The following is an 18,085-nucleotide window of genomic DNA, read 5'->3' on the forward strand; positions in this document are numbered from 1 at the left end:
ACCACCTAATCAGTTCTACAACACACCATAACTAACTTATGTTCCTCGGCTACTCCATCTAACTGTGTATTTTAAAATAATGAACAGTCATGTACTTTGAATGCGCATTGCACGAAGCCAGGGGGCATTTTGGTCGAAATTGCTCTTTGATGTTTGCATAGCATTAAAAGGGGAATGCCTCTTTTTTCCGTTAGCGAAGGGTTTCCTTTTTCCCTTTAGTGTAACGACTGGCCTTGAGGCTGCGTATATTTCGTGTTGACCCATTGATTGCACATGGCCCCGGCGTCCGACCCCCTCCGCCGCCCGGAAGCCGTTTCCGAGGTAACGCACAGTACGGTCCAAACAAGCCGCAGAGTGCATGGTGAATTCCTGCTGCAGAAGAAATTATTGCGTGCAGCTCGATACACCGAAGGAGGGGGTGGAAGGGAAGGAGATCGTGATCAGTGGTTGAGGCGATGCACGGATCTCCGTCCCTCCTCCTCCTCCTCTTTTTACCCTCGCCTTCACACTTCCACCTTCTCTCTTATATTGAACTTGGTTGCAGTGGCGAACATGATCACAGCACTCCGGGGCTTAGAGGCTGCACGGTACCGGGCACCAGCGATTTGCCAACCCCTTGAAATTAAACGGGGAACTTGGTAAAACAAAGCGACAGGACTGAAAGGGTGACGGGCATTCACAATTTAAACGCTGCATTGAGCTTCGGCGAACTTTCCAGCGAGCACCGTCAGCTTGTGCCTCTTACACTTTCCAGTGCGACCGAATAATATGTGTAATCCAGCGGTAATGCGCGCTTGTATCGGATTAATAAGTTTGTTTCTGGTTGCCTCAGTCAAACAGCCCGTACCGGCGTTAAAGAACATGTCCTATCAAGGTAAGTTTTCTGATTTTCGTTCCAAATTTCGTTCCATTGAGGTTGCAGGCGTACAAACCGTATGAGGTTTACTGTACTATGTATTGCTTAAATGGTATAATGATCAGATGTAAATTGGGAGGTTTCAAACCAGGGAAGATGTATCGTACTCTGGGCAGAGTAAAACAAAAGTCTTTTTTGGCTCTTCACATATGTAACAAGAAAAAACAAAAAATTAACTGTAGATTATCACGTGCACATAGGCTACCCTTAGCATCTGCGTCCATAATTGTCAAACTGCCAATTGATCCAAATGTAAATGAAATAAGTTTTCAGAAAGTTTCTTTTGACGTCTAAATTAGATAATTAACTTATGATCACGATAATAATTAACTTATGATCACGATACCAATTATTTGTTTTAATTCGTGAAAAAAAGGTTTGTATGATTAATTTCACTTCTATTCTGGGGTTGGCACTAGTTGGGGAAAATACATCTTTCGTTCTCCGTTTTTCTGAGGAATAATATCCTTTATACACGGATTAATTTTGAACTTGGACCGGACATTCACCAGTCGTCAAACATTTAGGGTCTCACGGTTATTTCCATGTACAGCTTGTATTGGCCTGAGACACATTTTTTATTTCCACCGAACGACACACATCTGTTTTTTTTTTTTTTTTTTGGTGTCTTACCTCGGTAGTTTATTTGCATTCAGTGAGTTCAATTTAATCTTAGCCGTCGGGAAAACGACGTTGGAAACGTCACACTATTATATATTTTTAAATGATTTCTTAAGAAGTATTTACGCATCAGGCATATAATGAAACATCGCCGCGCAGCAGAAGGTGAGGGATTTGGTTTGGAGATACAGCCGCTGTTTTTTTTCAGTGGATACACACGGGGGACGGCTGCGTGCTGCCCTGTGGGCCCCCGGCGCCCGTACAGCACTGCGGTGATGATGCTTCACACGGAGCGTCCGCCCGCAGCTTGGTCTCAGACAGGAACACAGATTTAGGCAGCTCGCTGTGGTAGCGAGAGGTGAAGCTATTTCTAGAGACTTTATGTTGCATCAGCGTTACCTCAGCACCCCCGAAGGTCTCTATACCTGCCATCTGGGCATGCCACAGTGAGGGGGTCCATTTCCTATTTGTTTCCCCCATTGAACAAGAAGGTTACAGTCACTAGTGAGTGTCAAAAAGGATTAAAAGAATCTGCTTTGGCATTTGTTGTAAGGGGATTGTCTGCACACATTGAGCTTCTGGTGTGCAGGTTCAGCAATGACCTGCTTCGTGTTCTGCTTTTCTGTGGTATTGCAGGATAGTGTCAAATCACACCCGTCTCTCCTTAGAAAACATTTATATGTCATGCAGACTCTCAGGATTTCAGACTTTTTTTTTCAGTATTGTGATGAATGACACATCTCATCCATGGTGGCCATTGCTCCTGCTCATGTGACCCTGGGTAATTATACTGGACACACGGCTAAAATTGGATGGACAACTGGCATTCAGATATATATGCATGTTTATGTTACGCCGGACAGGTTGAAACTGTCTCACAGTGATGCGAGTCAAGCCAGTCGCTCCATTCTGTGTCATCATGAGGTCGCCTCTTAAGTTTTCATCTGTCGCACTGCTGCAGAAAAATGACACCGAAGAGTCCAGGAGCGTCTCGAACTGGAGAGCAGTCGGCAAACTACTAGGGCTTATGAGACGGAAGATCCATACATCCATCTGTCTGCCGACCACTTATGCAGTGTTACAATTGCAACACTCTTATAAACACAAAGTGTCAAACGCATTATAGTTTGTTATGGTTTTGCACAGATAAAATGTGGAATCACAACCAATAAGGGCTACCTCTCTATGTATCACAGATAATGCTGATCACGAGGGGTCTGGGGTGGGATGTAGGAGTGGGGGGTGGGGCGTCCACAAAAGGCATGTTTAATTCTGTGAAGGCGCTGTGAAGGAGCTGTCATCTAGTGGTACTCGGGGTTAACAATTTCAGAGTACTGCCATTCTAGGGTGCCCGAGACAGCTATAGAGCTGTACTGCGTGTCTTATCTTCACTGAGGGATGTGCAGGCTCCCTCCTTTGTTTTTCGCTCTGTTATTATTCACACATTTCTCTCAGGTTTTACTGGCCTTCTGTAGCATTGCAATCTTATCTGGCTCTTGCCGGTGATTTGGAAGGTACGTCACCGTTTCTGCAGCCCGGAATGAAGACGTTCCCTCTCTGCGGCGTGGTGTCCTCTTCCAGTTGTTTCTCCAGCAAAAGCACAATGTACTTCTGTATGTCTATGCTACCGGATTATATAATCATAGGCGTTTGGAGTTTGTGTTAAAAAATAGTTAAATTCAGGTTGACATATTTCAATGGCACTTGGCATGAAAACATTTTTTTTTCTTCTTACCTTGGAATATCTGTTTGGGATTATTGTTTAGAAGTTATTTTTTCATATGTTGTGGACATGTTTTTTTGTGCTGTGGTGATATTATTGAAACAGACAATGAAAAGCGTTCAGAGACCTTTGCTGTAGACTATTTTCTAGAAGGATAAAAGCTATTGGATATTTCTGTAATCATGGGAGGGGAAAATGTCTTTGGATGTTCCTGGGAGGGCAGGCGAGGCTCGGCTGAGGACGAAAAAGCATACAGCGAATCTTTAGCGTCATGTTAGAAAACGAGACATCCGCAATGAAATTGTTCTCAATCTCTACTCACAATTTTCCTCAATTTCTTTAGCATGCGATTCTAAGTGCGTCACCATAGCATGATTCCCTAATGCTCCTCACTTTCTCCTTTGTCCATACTTGCCTTCAAGCTGGTTATTTCCTCTCATCTGTTTCTGCCCATGTTCTGCTTTTCTTCTAAAATGACAGAGAACTACAGGCACATAGAATAGATGCAAGTCATCATCCTGCCTTCTTGTTTGTCCTAATGTCCTAGAAGGTGATTTCTTGGAGGAAGCTGGACGGCATTAGCTCCATATGACTGCCAGCTTTGCATTATAAGTTTTGGATATCAGATAATTAATGGGTGGTGAATTTTATATTTTTATGAGAAAAAAAGGCTGTTTTGTTCACTGCTTGATTGCTGGAACACAATGGGAAACCCACTATTAAAGTAGAAGTCTTCTGTTTGTTGTGATGATGGGGTGACCCAACTGTATGCTGTGTTATTGAGGAAATGCGATTTGGTTGTTTTTACAGTGGCATGGCGTTGCCTTCGGCTTTGAGCATCCTTCTGGTCCCATGCCCCCCATGAATGTCATTGACTCACATTTATCATGTAACACTGTCGCTCCCTTCCCTCCCCCTTGCCCCCACGACCCCACATTCCTCGTTAGCCCGTGATCAGCAGACGTCTGTTGCCCCGGTGGGACAAGGGGCATCTAGTGTCCCGCTAGGGAACAAAATGAAGCAATTGGTTCAGCTGAAAGAGCAGAATTGTTTGTAACCACTCCTGCTTTCTGACTGAAAGCACTAATGGATTCATTTCACAACATGCTTAATCTCCCTCCTGCTAGGTTTTATACTGCTGTATCTATTTGCTTCAGAGTTTTAAAGAAAGCAAGCATCGCTTTTGTAGGGTTGGTATTTGTTAGTCCACTTTGGAGATAATTGGACAGGAAGAGTTTAGGGAAATTGGATTTTTTTTGTTGCTCAGTGCTGTTTTATAAATGGATGCATATTTTAGAATTCTAGCCCTTGAGGTACAGTTTGCGTTAAGGACTTTACACATCTAGTACACAGCATGTCTAAGGAGGAGAAATCTTTCTGGTCAGTGCTGACTGATGCAGATGGATGGTGACACATCTGTGAACAATTCAGATAGCCACCTTACGCCATCTGTGGTTAATGCAGTCTCATGCGAAGGGACATAGCGTCACATACACTCATAGTGTTGGTATTAGTTACTTGTCTTATGTTCTAGAAGAGTATTTCCCACTCCAGCTCTCAGGGACCCACAGTCGGTCCATGTTTTTGCTCCCTCTAAACTTCCCACCCGATAGTCCACGTTTTTGCTTCCTCCCAGTTCCCGCAAAAAACGTGGGCTGCCTGCGGTTCCCGAGGACCGGTTTCGGACGCACTGTTCTAGAACACCTCTCTGTGATCCAGGCAGGCTCACAGTGCCGATCAGCTGCCATTGGCCCAAGCGTACGTCTCTCCTTGTCCCATTGACTTGCTCTGCAAACTATCACCTTCTGCAGGAAATTGGTTGTTTCTGTTTAGATTCTTAATCTCATTTTTGGAATTGATGAACTTTCAGTACCCAGATGAGATTTTCTCAAGCCAAATGAAGAGAAATGCTTGTCTTGTGTGTGTGTGTGTGTGTGTGTGTGTGTGTATAACCAAAAAACAGCTTCTGGGGTCGTCTCTCCAGGTTAAAATGTGTTTTTTTTCTTTTTCGTTCCACAATTTTTCTTTAAGTCGTGGTTTTGCTGGGATGGACTCCAGGTATCTTTAAATATTGAATTACAGAGATAAATGCCCACAGTGAAAGGTATGCAGATGTGCATTTGCATGTGTGTCTGGCCCTCTGATACAACACTTCCCTGCCCCATCTCCACAGCACTGGGTCAATTGCCAAAATTGAGACCTGTGATGTCTCTGCATCGTTGCGGGACAGTTAGTCGCTTGGCGGGTTTGGGATTTGTAATCATCTCACCATTGGCCCTCATGCAGGGCCCTTGACCTCAGCTGATTCAAGGACACTAGGCTCTCACCTATACGTAGATGTGCATCTCATGGAGAGCAAAATCACTGAGTGAAAATTACCCAGTTTTCCTATGAGGATGAATGAGGTACTTCAGTTGTATAGTGTGTCCATTTGGGGACAAAGCCGTGTTTATCAAATGATCACTTGATCAAAGCTCGCAGAGAACAATAGGCTCGCTTCAGTCCCAGCAGCAGAATTACAAGGTCCAACCCACATTCATTAATATCCACCTTTTGTTTTACCACCAGTAGGCAATTAGGGCTCCCTTAGGACCAGCGTAGATCATGTCAACCCCCACACTGGATTGAGGCTCAGCATCTGTCAGTATCTTAAATCAAATGACATTTTTGAAACCACAAAATACACACACACACACACACACACACACACATGTCGGGTAAACATATCTTTATGGGGACCGCTCATTCATTTCTATGGGAAAAATGCTAACGCTAACTATGACAACCTTAACCCCTACCCAGCCCTAGCCATAACCATAGGTAACCAAGCAAAATACAAGAGTTTTTGCATTTTTAGTTTTTTCATAGCAGTCACTGATTTTTATAAAATACTGTTTTCCCTTATGGGGACCAGGAAAAAAAACGGATATTTATCACGTTGTTGTGTCCCCATATGGTAAAGTACACCCGCTCACACACACACACAAACACAAACGCACACACATTGTTTACAAAACATCGTGTTTACTTACTATGGTTGTTCTAAAACCAGGCAGGAAATTTCATTTAATGAAAGGTATGATCCTGGTTTAAGGTCGTAATCGAGAAGAGTAAAAAAAAAAAAAAAAAGTGTTTTTAGAAGCTGAAGTGAAAAGTAAAACATGGAGATGATTTAGGAGAAACTCGGATTCCCACGGATAACACAGGTGTCATAGCCACTGAAGCTCTGAATTCGGCTTTTTAATTAATTTGGGGTGCAGTATGGACGCCTTTCACGTCCGTGGGATTTTATGCCCCCTTCTGGGTTGCACCCCCAGCTAGCAAAGGGCTGCTTTCCCGAAGAAAGATCAACTCCGTACGGGAAATTCATTAAGTACAGCAGGCTTTGTCAATAATGGCTGTAACAGCTTGAATTGGATGGTCCTGCTCTTGTACCAGCTCTCTCTCTCTCTCTCTCTCTCTCTCTCTCTCTCTCGCTCTCTTTCTCTCTCTCTTTCTGTCTCTCTCTCTCGCTCTCTTTCTCTCTCTCTCTCTCTCGCTCTCTTTCTCTCTCTCTCTCTCTCTCGCTCTCTCTCTCCTTTTCCTGCCTGTCTTTCCCTTAAGGGGGGACATGATCCAGGTATATGAGATTCTAACAGGTCTCGATGCAGTTCAGCCAAGTGGATACTTTAATATTAGTTTAAATACTAGAACTCATGGCCATAGGTGGTTTTAAACTGAACGTGAGGAAGCACTTCTTTACACAGCGTGTAGTTAGATTAGAATAGTCTTCCTGTTAGTGTAGCGCAAGCTAAAACCCTGGGTTCCTTTAAATCAGAGCTAGATAAGATTCTGAACAACTCTGAGCTATTAGTTAAGTTCTCCCCAAACGAGCTTGATGGGCCGAATGGCCTCCTCTCGTTTGTAAATTTCTTATGTTCTTATAAATGTTCTCTCTCTTTCTCCCTTTTCCTCTTTCTCCTTCTCTCTCTCTCACTCACATGCATACAGTCTGTGTCTCTTGTCATTCCATTACATGGTAGCTTTACAGGCTGGCCTCTTACCGCTGCCACCTCTAGAATAAGCATATCTGGTATTCAAGCTCCATCTCAATCTTGTATTATTACGTGAAGAAAAGTATTTTTAATGCAATGTCTGTGTTATCAAAAGAAAATTAGTCTTCTCAGTTCATTTTATGAAGGAAGCATTTTTGTGAGCACTTGGCTGTTCATAAATTGTTCTAAAGTAAGAAGGAAATGTCTTATTACACGTTAAATAAGCCTGTTACTTCTTTGACATTGTCACATTGTGGCATGTAGCTCATCAAGTGCAAGAAAATCTCCAGGCAACAAAAGCTCAAGATAAGCTACCCTTCTGCAAGGTATTTATGATAGCACATGGTGCCAAACCTCGTCTCCACCTCTATAGGTGGAGGTTGGAGGTGTGAATCTCCCCCTTAGTTTTGAAGTTTTGAATGCAGTGGAGACATTCGCCAGTAGCCAGTGAGTTCCCATGAGCTGAGTTCAGGCTGACGGGGCCGTCGGAGGGGCATAGACACCCTGGCATATTCAGGAGGCCCAGTGCTTGACAGGGGCAAATGAATACATAAAATTAGATGCAAAATTGGATGGGAGGGGGGTGCCCAAGGTGACATTTTGTCCCCAGTATTACTAGTTATACCCCTGCAGCTGGGAAAACCAGGGATATTTTACTTATCTGCACCACCTTTATAGACCCCAGGGGTGAATCTCAACATGCATACTTGACCGTACTGCTGGTCTCATGTACCCATTTTATGCCCAATGCTGAAGACCGGTTCCAATACTAAGAACACAAGGACACAAGGACGGTAAAAATCCAAAATAGTGTTGGTCTTGTTCCACCCCACATATCAAGGACACATCGGTTGCATCCTTGCAGAATAGGACCAATCCCATGATTCATTGTCCAAAGTTCGTTCTTGGAAGGCAAGTTAGCAAGACCGGTCTTGCCAAGACCACAAGTTTGGTCTTTGCGTTCTTGGTGTTCAGATTCATCCCTGGTACCCAACACAGTCCAGCTCCCAGTTGACACTTTGTCATCTCAGTGAAGATTAGTGTTCAAAATTAGGTTGGTCTGAACTTGAGGCCCTATATGATGCGTTGTATGTTTTCATGGGGCCCAAAATCATTAGCGGTGACCTTGAGCTGTCTGTACGTCCGTCTGGTCAGCCGGCTTACCTACACAGTACCACAGAGCACAAAGCAGGAAGGTCCATCACAAGGCGCACACTCTCATACACAGTCACACGTTAAAGAAAATTGTGGGACACCACTTTGCCTAACCACATGTTTTGCCCTGTGGGAGCAAACTGGAGTGCTACAAGAGTCAGGCAAACTCAATCAATCTTCGCATGGGAAACCACATATCCCAGATACACGAGGCAGGTTGGCACTGTTCCACGCGGGACGAGCGCCGGGCTGTATGACCATCAGCAGGCAGCGCTTCGGTTGAATCTTGAGCAGAGCAGGAGCGTAGGCGTCCGAGCGCCGTTTGAAAGGGTTAGGTGTATGTGGCTGCAAGGCAAATTGCTAAGCAACTACAAGAATAATAAAGACGGTCAGCCAGTGTGACAGTAATCAGGACGGGGCTGGTCTCCATGAGGGCCGCTAGCTACCGTCAAACGGCAGCCAGCCCAGGTTATCCGCTCCGGTCGCCGCTCTTGCTATACCGTGACTGACAGAGATCTGAGACGTGTTTTACAAGGTGATTTTTAAGCTGCACAGAACATTCGTTGCTGAAAATCGTTTTCTGTTGCAAATTGTCTGTGGAAATCGCTTCGTGGAAAAGCCATGACTGGGTGAGAGTGTGTGTGTTTTCGGTCATTTGGCTTGACTTGTAGAAGCTGAAATGAGGTGTATTTTAAGCTCCCGGGCTGTTTGAAAGGACCCGATGGTGTTCTGCGTATGAGCTGCCTAAGAGCTGTTTGTTTTGTCTATTTTTCCTTTGGTGAAGCTGTTTATTTTCAGCACAGCTGCCCAGCATAATTGGTTTTTGAAGTCAGGACTGTTCCATCACGTGCTTAGTCCAGACACAGCAAAAGTTCTGGTTCTGAACCACTGTTTCCTTGGTCTGCTTCCCATATTTTAAGTCTCAGCAGAAGCAGTCTTGTTATTCAACAGAGATGCTTTATATTTATATTTAATGTTTTTTTTTTTTCTTTTACAAACATCTGCATATTTAACAATACCATCCTGCATTCCATTTTTATTCCTGCAGCCCCCCAAACCGCAGAGATTCGGCCTGTACGGCGGCACTGGGTCATCAAACTGCACACGTTGCCGCATCATGTGGTACACGTGCCGCGCTTTGTGTGCAGTCGCAGTTGCAGTGGACTGCAGTCGCAGTGTCGGCGCCAGCCAGGGGAGCTGAGGAAGGGTGGGGGAACAGCCCCCCCCCAGATCACTGCCAATTCCCTACCAAAAGTAACCACCTAGAGATGCAAAAAAAGATATTCCTGTTAGCTCAGTCCCACCCCCCCCAAGTTCTGATATACTTTTGCAGCAAAAAGCTAGTGTCCCCACTTCAACACATATCCCCCACCTCCATCTCCCTCCTCTTGTCTTACCCGCGTCCCCTAACATACGTCTATGGTATGCTTACCTCTCCAGTTGAACAACAGGAAGACCGAGAGCAGAACTTCCCTAAACAAAGCTTTTCTTTGTCAGAAAGTCTATACAAGCTCGTGTGCATTCTCAGTAAATAATGCATAAAAGATCCTCGCGAGCTACGCTATGGTCCTGTTTACGCGTAGAGCTATGGGTCATTTACTGACATCCCGTCAGGTGTAGCCCAGCCTGCCTCCCTCTTCACCTCCTCGCCAACCTGGAGCAGGTTGGAAGATGGATGGATGAATCGTTTAGAATCTACAACTCACGCTCCCACTTTTTCTGTGTATCCGGAACACTGAATTGGCTTCGTAATACCATGGCATACAAAAACAGCATGAAAACAAGGAGAATAAACCTAATAGGGCTGGCAACAAGAAAGAAATTTGAAAACAAGCGCATTTCCAGCACAGTTGTGCCCTCAAAGAGAATTGCTAAAAGAGTCTAAATTTTTCAAGCGAAGTCTTTCTTTCTTCTTCTTCATTTTATTCTTTGACTCTGTTTATTTCTGCTGGCTGCAGATGACTTCGCATTTGCCGCCTTCTTTAATCTCCCGCTTGTGTCGGCTCATGGTGACGCCGAGTGCGGAACACGCTCTACTGGGTTCCCATGCTTCCAGAGACTAATGTTGCGGAAGTGCAATACGAGGCATTTATTGTAGTTATATGCCTTTTATTTTTTATAGCAGATGTTCTGATTGAAAAGCTTCCTGATCTCATCTGATAAGTAACAGTTCATTTGTTTCAAATATTCTGTCTGTCCATCTGTCCTTTGACCCATCCATCCATCCATCCAGCCATAGCCACCATTCAACCAGTCGGGGTGGCACTGATCCAGAGCTTGTTCCCAGAAGAACAGGGAAGATGGCAGGGTGACACACACACACACCTTTCAAGCAGTCTGAATGTTTAAGTGTGTGCATTCTTCTGCATTTGTGTGTGTGTGTGTGTGTGTGTGTGTGTATAGACATACATACATAAATTAGAGACTATATATATGGTAATGTATACCTTTGATGTTTGCACATTCTTTTGAATTATTAAGCTTGATTTTTTTTGAGTTTCCACTTAATCTCCACGCCATTGTCCCGTGAAGTGAATTTGTGATGCAGGGCTCAACGCTGGATAGCTGAAGGAGTGTTAAATTAAAGAAGCAGACTACGCTATCTCTTAAAAATGCATAAATACAAATTATTGTCAGTCTGTGGTTTCCAGCTGTGGTGAGGCTGTCAGGCAGGGCTGTTTGACATGAACCATTTTCCCCTGATAGGGCGAGTACATCCTGGGGTGGGCTGTATGCATTACGGTCCACGAGTTTCACTCTGAATGATAGTCTCTCTCCTCTCCAAATCCCTTCTTCATCCATCGCTACCTCTTTCCACCAACCCTCTACCTCTCCCTCCTTCTTTCCCCCTCCCTCTATCCTTCCTCTCTCCCAGATGTGGACGAGTGCGCTAAGGACCTGGACGACTGCCACATCGACGCCATTTGTCAGAACACCTTGGCGTCCTTCAGGTGCACATGCCGGCCAGGCTACACGGGCGACGGCAGGCAGTGCGAAGGTGAGAACACTCCGGAATGAGGGGGGGGAGGGGGTTACCTGACATCGTGGGTCATCGGAGGTCCAGTCCCACTGTGCTTTGTCAGCTGTGGCAAGAATCCAACAAAAATATCTTCCAAAGCCTGCATATGAATATTCATTAAGAGGTGCTCAGGTTAAGTGCTTAGTTCAAACATATCGCATCCGGTTCCCTGCAGGGCCCTGAACATAAGGGCAAGTCCCCAAGCACAAAATTACTGCTGCCCCCTCTGGTGTCTGCTAATGAGTCTCAGTTCTCCACACGACATAATCCTCGGTCAATAAGATAACAGATAACCCCTCCTGCATCCCGACATCACCATGAGTACCCGCCCCCCCACCGCAGAGGCATAAATCAGAAATAACACCCCAATCCTGCACATTTATCATACGTTCTCCTCTTGACCAAACCCAATTTTGCTTTTGACCAAGAACATACTTACAAAGCTAGATCGCCTTGAGGGAGAAAAAAGTACCGGATGTGAACTCTTTGTGTCGAGATAAAAAAATGAAAAATAAATGCCATACACATGTTTGTGTTGCTGGACATGACTGCCACAAGGCAAATATGTCTGACTCTTGTGTCTTAATAGCTATTTAAAAAGCATGGGTATGTTTTCTGGAAGTGGAAAGGCACTTAATTAGCTGAATATGTAAAGAAAAGACGACAATGTTTAATGAGCTTATTCAAAGCCACTCAATCAGTAACTATACACATGCACCAGCTATCCATCAAAGTTGTCTCGCACGTCTGCATCCTAAGTTGTGTGGTTGCTGTTATGGCCTTTAGTCTCACTTCCACTTCCAAACGGTACAAATATAAACATTTCTTTAATTCCAAATGCACTTATTTGTTTCGAACCATTTGTGGTGCAAATCGGTTGGCAAGGAGCATGATGCACCCAATGCTCTTGCATCCGCACGATGCTGTATGCCTATGGTATCTTCCACACTCCTTATTGAGGATAGTCTCAATACCAAATCAGGTGGGCAGGGCAGACTAAATGCATGATCAATTCTAAGCTCTGCATAAAGAAGTGAATATGTGCCTTTGCTTAGTGGATGGGATGCATGTAAGGGGCAAGTGCCCTCTGGGAGTTGGGGGGGGGGGGGTACACCTGCCATTGAAGGGGAGTCTGGGAGCTCTGCCCAAAAGCACATCGGCTCCTGCCAGACCCTGGCCAACCAGGACCTGGAAGCATAAATTGGGTCTGTTCCCATTTTCGTAGGACAAGCCCAAACCCTACGGATCATCGGCATCCCATTATTGATGATACGAAACCAGCACTTTCCTTTAAGGTGGTAAAGTGCTTGAAAAACCCCAGTGGCCTGTCCGTTGCGAGAGACTGGCTTCCTGGGATGTGCTGCAGGCACATTGTGACCTTGTCCTTGATAAAGAGTTATGGAAAGTAGATGCTGGATGGATGGAAAGACCCCAGGAGATGGCTATTCATTTGTTTGCGGTTAATTTTTTATTATCTGGATCTTCACCTGATGCTTGGAGAAGCTTTGCGATGTGTCTCTTCCAGCAGAGATTCTTCAGCTGTCGAAGGTGATGAATCCTGATCAATTCAACCTAGACATTTAGCATCACAGTTTGAGTCATGTGCAACATCATTTTTTTTTTACATGGAACTTTTTCCATTTCAAAGTTGACATTTAAGATGGGACTCTAAATTCTCCATTGTAGAGTGAGCAGAGCTGTAAGAGAGTTAAAGCCAGACGGTAAAATGGAATGTCACGCGTCACCTTGCCGAGTTCGCATATTTTTTTTCTCTGTGGTAAAATGCGACAGAAATAAATCCCACTCTCAACTGAGCTGGCTCAGTCTAAATAAAATGAGACATTCACTGTTGGCAAACTGTTTTATGAGTGCAGAGATAACATGCAGAAAGAGAGCGGCAGAAACAGAGGGACGGGGGTCTCCGCCTGGGCTTCTCCTTGGGGAGTTCGGACGACAAAGATTTATAAGTGGCTGCAATGGGGATCCTGTCATCCAGTTGGCTTGAAGCTGGTATTTCTGAGTATGGCCTGAACATCCCAGATCAATACTTTTAGCAAATCTGCGAGTCTTGCCCAGTTCCCACCTAAGCCCGCAAACTGGCTGTGTGGTGATGGGGGTGTGATCCAGCTGGATCAAGGGCAATCTCCTCCCCCCCAACCCCCCCGCCCCCGGGCGACTGGATCCTGCCGAGGCTGACACAGAAGGAGGTCCAGTCTAGGTCACTCTGCCCTCTGGACGAGTGTACGTTCTGTGTCACATTGTAGGGGGATGCGGGGGGGGGGGGTTGGTGGTCAATCAAAATACCGATTCCCAGGGCCTAAAGTCACTTGCTGTGATACGAATTCCAATTAAATGGTTTCGGGGTTGCGGGGAAAAAGAAGAGCAATTTGGGGGGAGATTATCCTGGCTGGTGATTTTTTTCTGCCTTTGTTCAGGGGAGGGAATAGATTGTTTTGGTCGATTGACCGTTCCCTGTTATAGAGGGTCATGACCCCAGAAACAGCTTCCAGGACCTCCTGCGGTGATTCCGCATTGACAACTTCCTATTGCCTGGTTCTGGTCCTCTTCTTTCCAGCTGATTCGCTTATTGTGCCCCCCCCCCCCCCACCACCATCTGACATCCTTTCTGTACCTTTAGAAGGAGAATAAATTCTTTCATCTCTAATTTGAAACTTTACATCCGAGAAGTCTACTTCCTTTAGTCGTCCACTTGTCCTTGCAGTTTGTCTTCACCTAGGTTTGCATTGCAAATAAGAACATTTCTGATTCTGAAACCACCCCATTGCCCCCCCCCCCCCCCCCCCCCCACCCGCCTGGCCTTTGCTGAGATGGGATTTAAGTATGCATAATCTTCCGTTCCACGTGTGACTGGATGGCTTTGGTCGTTCCAGCTTTGATCCTTAAATGTGAGCGCATCTCGCCAAACTGATAGCATATTAATCTGTGTATCTTCCGTCTCCCCTGATACACATCTCCTCACACCACCATTACGATACATTAAATGAGTAAAACATATATTGAGTCACTCGTATAGCATGAATGATGAGTGCTAGTTAAGTATGAAGGTTTACCCCAGAAGACTCCTACTTACTTAAACATGAATCATAATGCAGTATGTTTGTGTACCGAAACAATTTCTCAAAGCAACACTACTGAAACCAAGATATTTGTTACTACCAATGTAACCACTGCTAACCAGTACTAACTAGTGATAATCTATATGGTTTCCAACTACTTGCCAGTGGTTGTGTTGAGCCTACAGTCTGTACCAGGAAATCCCTGGATGGGAATAATGCAGTGTAATGCGTGGCACATGCACATGCAGTGTAATGCGTGGCACATGCACATGCAGTGTAATGGGTGGCACATGCACGTGCAGTGTAATGGGTGGCACATGCACGTGCAGTGTAATGCGTGGCACATGAACCCCACCCATTCTGTGTGTGTGTGGAGATTCCCTCATGCCCTCTGTGCTGTGCTGTATTCCTCCTGCTGTCTTAAGACCGGCACTTATCTGAATTTCCTGTGTGGTGTGTGCCGACAGCCATCTGGCCCAGGATGTATTTGACTCTTGTTCCCTGTGCTGCCAAGGAAAGCCGGCAGGCTTTTCCCTCACCAGGGTAAGTGGTTGGATAGATGGAAAATGAGAACATAAAATCATCATCATGTCCCCTGCCCTGAGGACAGCGTCCAGGCTCATGTTCACTGCCCTGGGGACAGCCTCCAGACTCGTGTCTCCTGCCCTGAGGACAGCGTCCAGGCTCATGTTCACTGCCCTGGGGACAGCCTGCAGACTCGTGTCCCCTGCCCTGAGGACAGCGTCCAGGCTCATGTTCACTGCCCTGGGGACAGCCTCCAGACTCGTGTCTCCTGCCTTGAGGACAGCGTCCAGACTCGTGTCCACTGCCCTGGGGACAGCCTCCAGGCTCACCATAGACCTATATAAGCCGGAGGAAGATGGATGCATGCGTAGCTTTGCTTATTTATATAACTTTAGCATACAAACAAATCTTGGGGCTTAATTAATTAGCTGCAGGGAGGTATGTTTATGTTTTAGTTTTTGGTTGCAGTCTCACCACAGTGAAATGTGCCGGTGTGACAGTTTAATTCCTGTGTCCCCCACTCCAGACATTAACGAGTGCGGCACTGAGTACAACGGCAGCTGTGTCCATGAGTGCATCAACATCCCGGGCAACTATCGCTGCACCTGCTATGACGGCTTCCGGCTGGCACACGACGGACACAATTGCCTGGGTAAGCTGGGGGGGGGGAGGTGGGTGGGAGGGATGCAAGGAACTAGCCAATGAGGAACCTTACTGGGTTCTCAGGGCATCCCATTCACATTCACTTGCAAGCATCAGCTCATTCCTTGACATTTGCCTGTAAATACTCCTGAGAAAAACGCACCATTAGCAACTATAAGTGTTCCTCGTTTATTTTTAATTTTCCAAACCATTGCCAAGAAGCTCCAGACCCTAGGGAACCTCCCACAGAAGCCCCCCCCCCCTCATTCTCGGTAAACTTGTTTTTATTGCTTATCAAAAGAGTCCTTTTAAACTTCATCCCTCAAGCTTTGGTCTAAGGTCAAAATGACCCTCAAGCCCAGTGTGTAACACAGCAGATCATTTTAGCAAGGTCGCTTGCTGATATTCCCTACCTGTTTTTTCGGGAATAATACATCCTGTTGTTTAATTAAGATTAAAAAGCTTACTTAGTAATCAATGGGGCTTTTTAATGAGCAGTGTTACAGTAGTATTTGAATTTCATTAACAAGACCTCGGCTGGGAATCGACCAGTTTCCTGTCAGGTCTGGTCCTTCTTTCTCTTTTACTCCCCCAGTAAAAAGAAAAAAAAACTTCTTTAACTCACTTTGAGGCACCTCAACTTTGGAGGATGCATCATGTTAAAAAGTCTTCAAACCAAAATCCTTGTGTACAGACTGCTTTGTAGTGACTGGTGTACTTCAGCAACAGTTCTGTATTTTACACTTGCATATAGTCTCTGCGTAGGTCTGTATAGTCACTGCATGTGACTTGCACCCCCCACCTTTGCCGTACTGGGAGTAGAAACTTGGTCATTAATGCATCGGAGCAGCTGTCGGAAACCTGAGAGGGAAAACGCAAAATCGCATATACTTTCAGCTTTCAGCCCGCACTACCACACACACAGAAATCATTCAGATCAGTTAAAGAACTGCTACTTTTTTATTGCGATATTGGAAAAGTGATTTTCTGATGACTTTGCTTATATACCAGGGTAACTGAGATACGAGCCCGGTCTTCCCCTCCCTATCTGTCTGTCTGAATTTTTATTATTCTTACTCATTTCTGAGGCCAGTTGCTCCTTCTTTATCCAACTGATTTAGATAACGTAGCATACAGAGAGCTGTAAGCGGCAAGTGATTAAACTACAAATCGGCTGTTATCGCAACGAGGGCTGTAATTTATTAGAGTGTCCAATCACCATTACCTTCGTCTGTCAGTGGTCTGATACTTTCTCTTCTTCTCCCCCTTTCTCTCTCTTCTGCTTTTTCTCTCACTGTCTTTCTCTCTCTCCCCTTTTACGTTTTCCAGCATCTATCAGCCAAAGTGTTCGCAAAGAAAAACTGACACGAATCAGCAGAAATAAACAAATTAAATTAAAACTTAAACTTTAAAGTTAAGGATGTGTGCTGACTCGACAGGCAGCACTGCAGCCTCTCGGCTCCAGGGTCTTTGGGGTACAATGGCTGGCTTGCCGTGGCTACCCAGATGTTAAATGACAGAGGAGATTATCATGGCCTGCAACAAGGATGACATGCAAGTGGTCGATAGTTTGTTAAGGCGGTGTTTGGCTCTGTGGGTTAGGACCCTGTGTCTGTGATTGGAAGGTCGCTGCTTTAAATCCCATGGTGGGGAGAGTGCTTTACACTGTTGGGCTGCTGACTGAGGCCTTATTCCCCAGCTGCTCAAGGGATCGTCTGACCCTTGTTGCACAGTTGCACGTCGCTTTGGATAATTCGTCTGCTAAATAAGTACATCGAGTATCATAATTTCCACCCCCGGCTTCCCACGTGTCTGTTGAGTTTGTGACTCTGAATATATGCAGCCTGTCTGTTCTCATTAAGCATTCCTCGCAGGAATTTTCATTTGGCTTGTTCCTCCCTCTCTCAGGAAATGAGGTGTCAATGTCAGCGTGGCACCGTCACTATTAAATAGCGGCGAAGGAATCAAAAATTACGTAACGTTCAGGTGGGTTAAAAACTGTCTGAGTCAGTGGTCGGCCAGGGCGAGTTCTGACGACGTGAAAAATTACGAAGTTGTAAAGATCGATCTGGTCCGTGAGCGTGGTATATGGAGTCCATGTTCATTGATGGCTCAGTCTGAGTTTATAGCTGCTCCCTCCTCCCCCACCCTTCCCACCCCCCACGTCTTCCGCACTCAGTGGATTATAATCTCGAACCCTGTTGCCTCCAGCCCCTCCCAATTCTCTCACTTTTATTAATCGGCCGTAATGAATGATCGCAAACAATTCTCGTTCCTGTTTTCTTTATGCTGTGTTTGAATATCTTGTCTTTGAATAAATAATGTATCATATTGCAGTGAGCTAAAAATAAAAGCAAGTGAGCTACTTTGTTC

At 45.3% G+C, this 18,085-nt stretch overlaps 1 protein-coding gene across 1 annotated transcript in view; it reads left to right on the forward strand.

Annotated features, from left to right (window-relative positions):
- Positions 1–342: 342 nt before the first annotated feature.
- The window catches only part of LOC125748131 (signal peptide, CUB and EGF-like domain-containing protein 3), a 55,131-nt gene continuing 37,388 nt past the window's right edge, over positions 343–18,085 (forward strand). The window contains exons 1-3 of the mRNA XM_049023983.1: positions 343–874; positions 11,325–11,447; positions 15,597–15,722. Coding sequence (XP_048879940.1) covers positions 769–874; positions 11,325–11,447; positions 15,597–15,722 — 355 coding nt within the window. The 5' untranslated portion in view covers positions 343–768. The remainder of the gene's footprint in view (positions 875–11,324; positions 11,448–15,596; positions 15,723–18,085) is intronic.

This window comes from Brienomyrus brachyistius, chromosome 8 (genome assembly GCF_023856365.1).
Source record: "Brienomyrus brachyistius isolate T26 chromosome 8, BBRACH_0.4, whole genome shotgun sequence".
In the NCBI taxonomy this organism is placed as follows: domain Eukaryota; kingdom Metazoa; phylum Chordata; class Actinopteri; order Osteoglossiformes; family Mormyridae; genus Brienomyrus; species Brienomyrus brachyistius.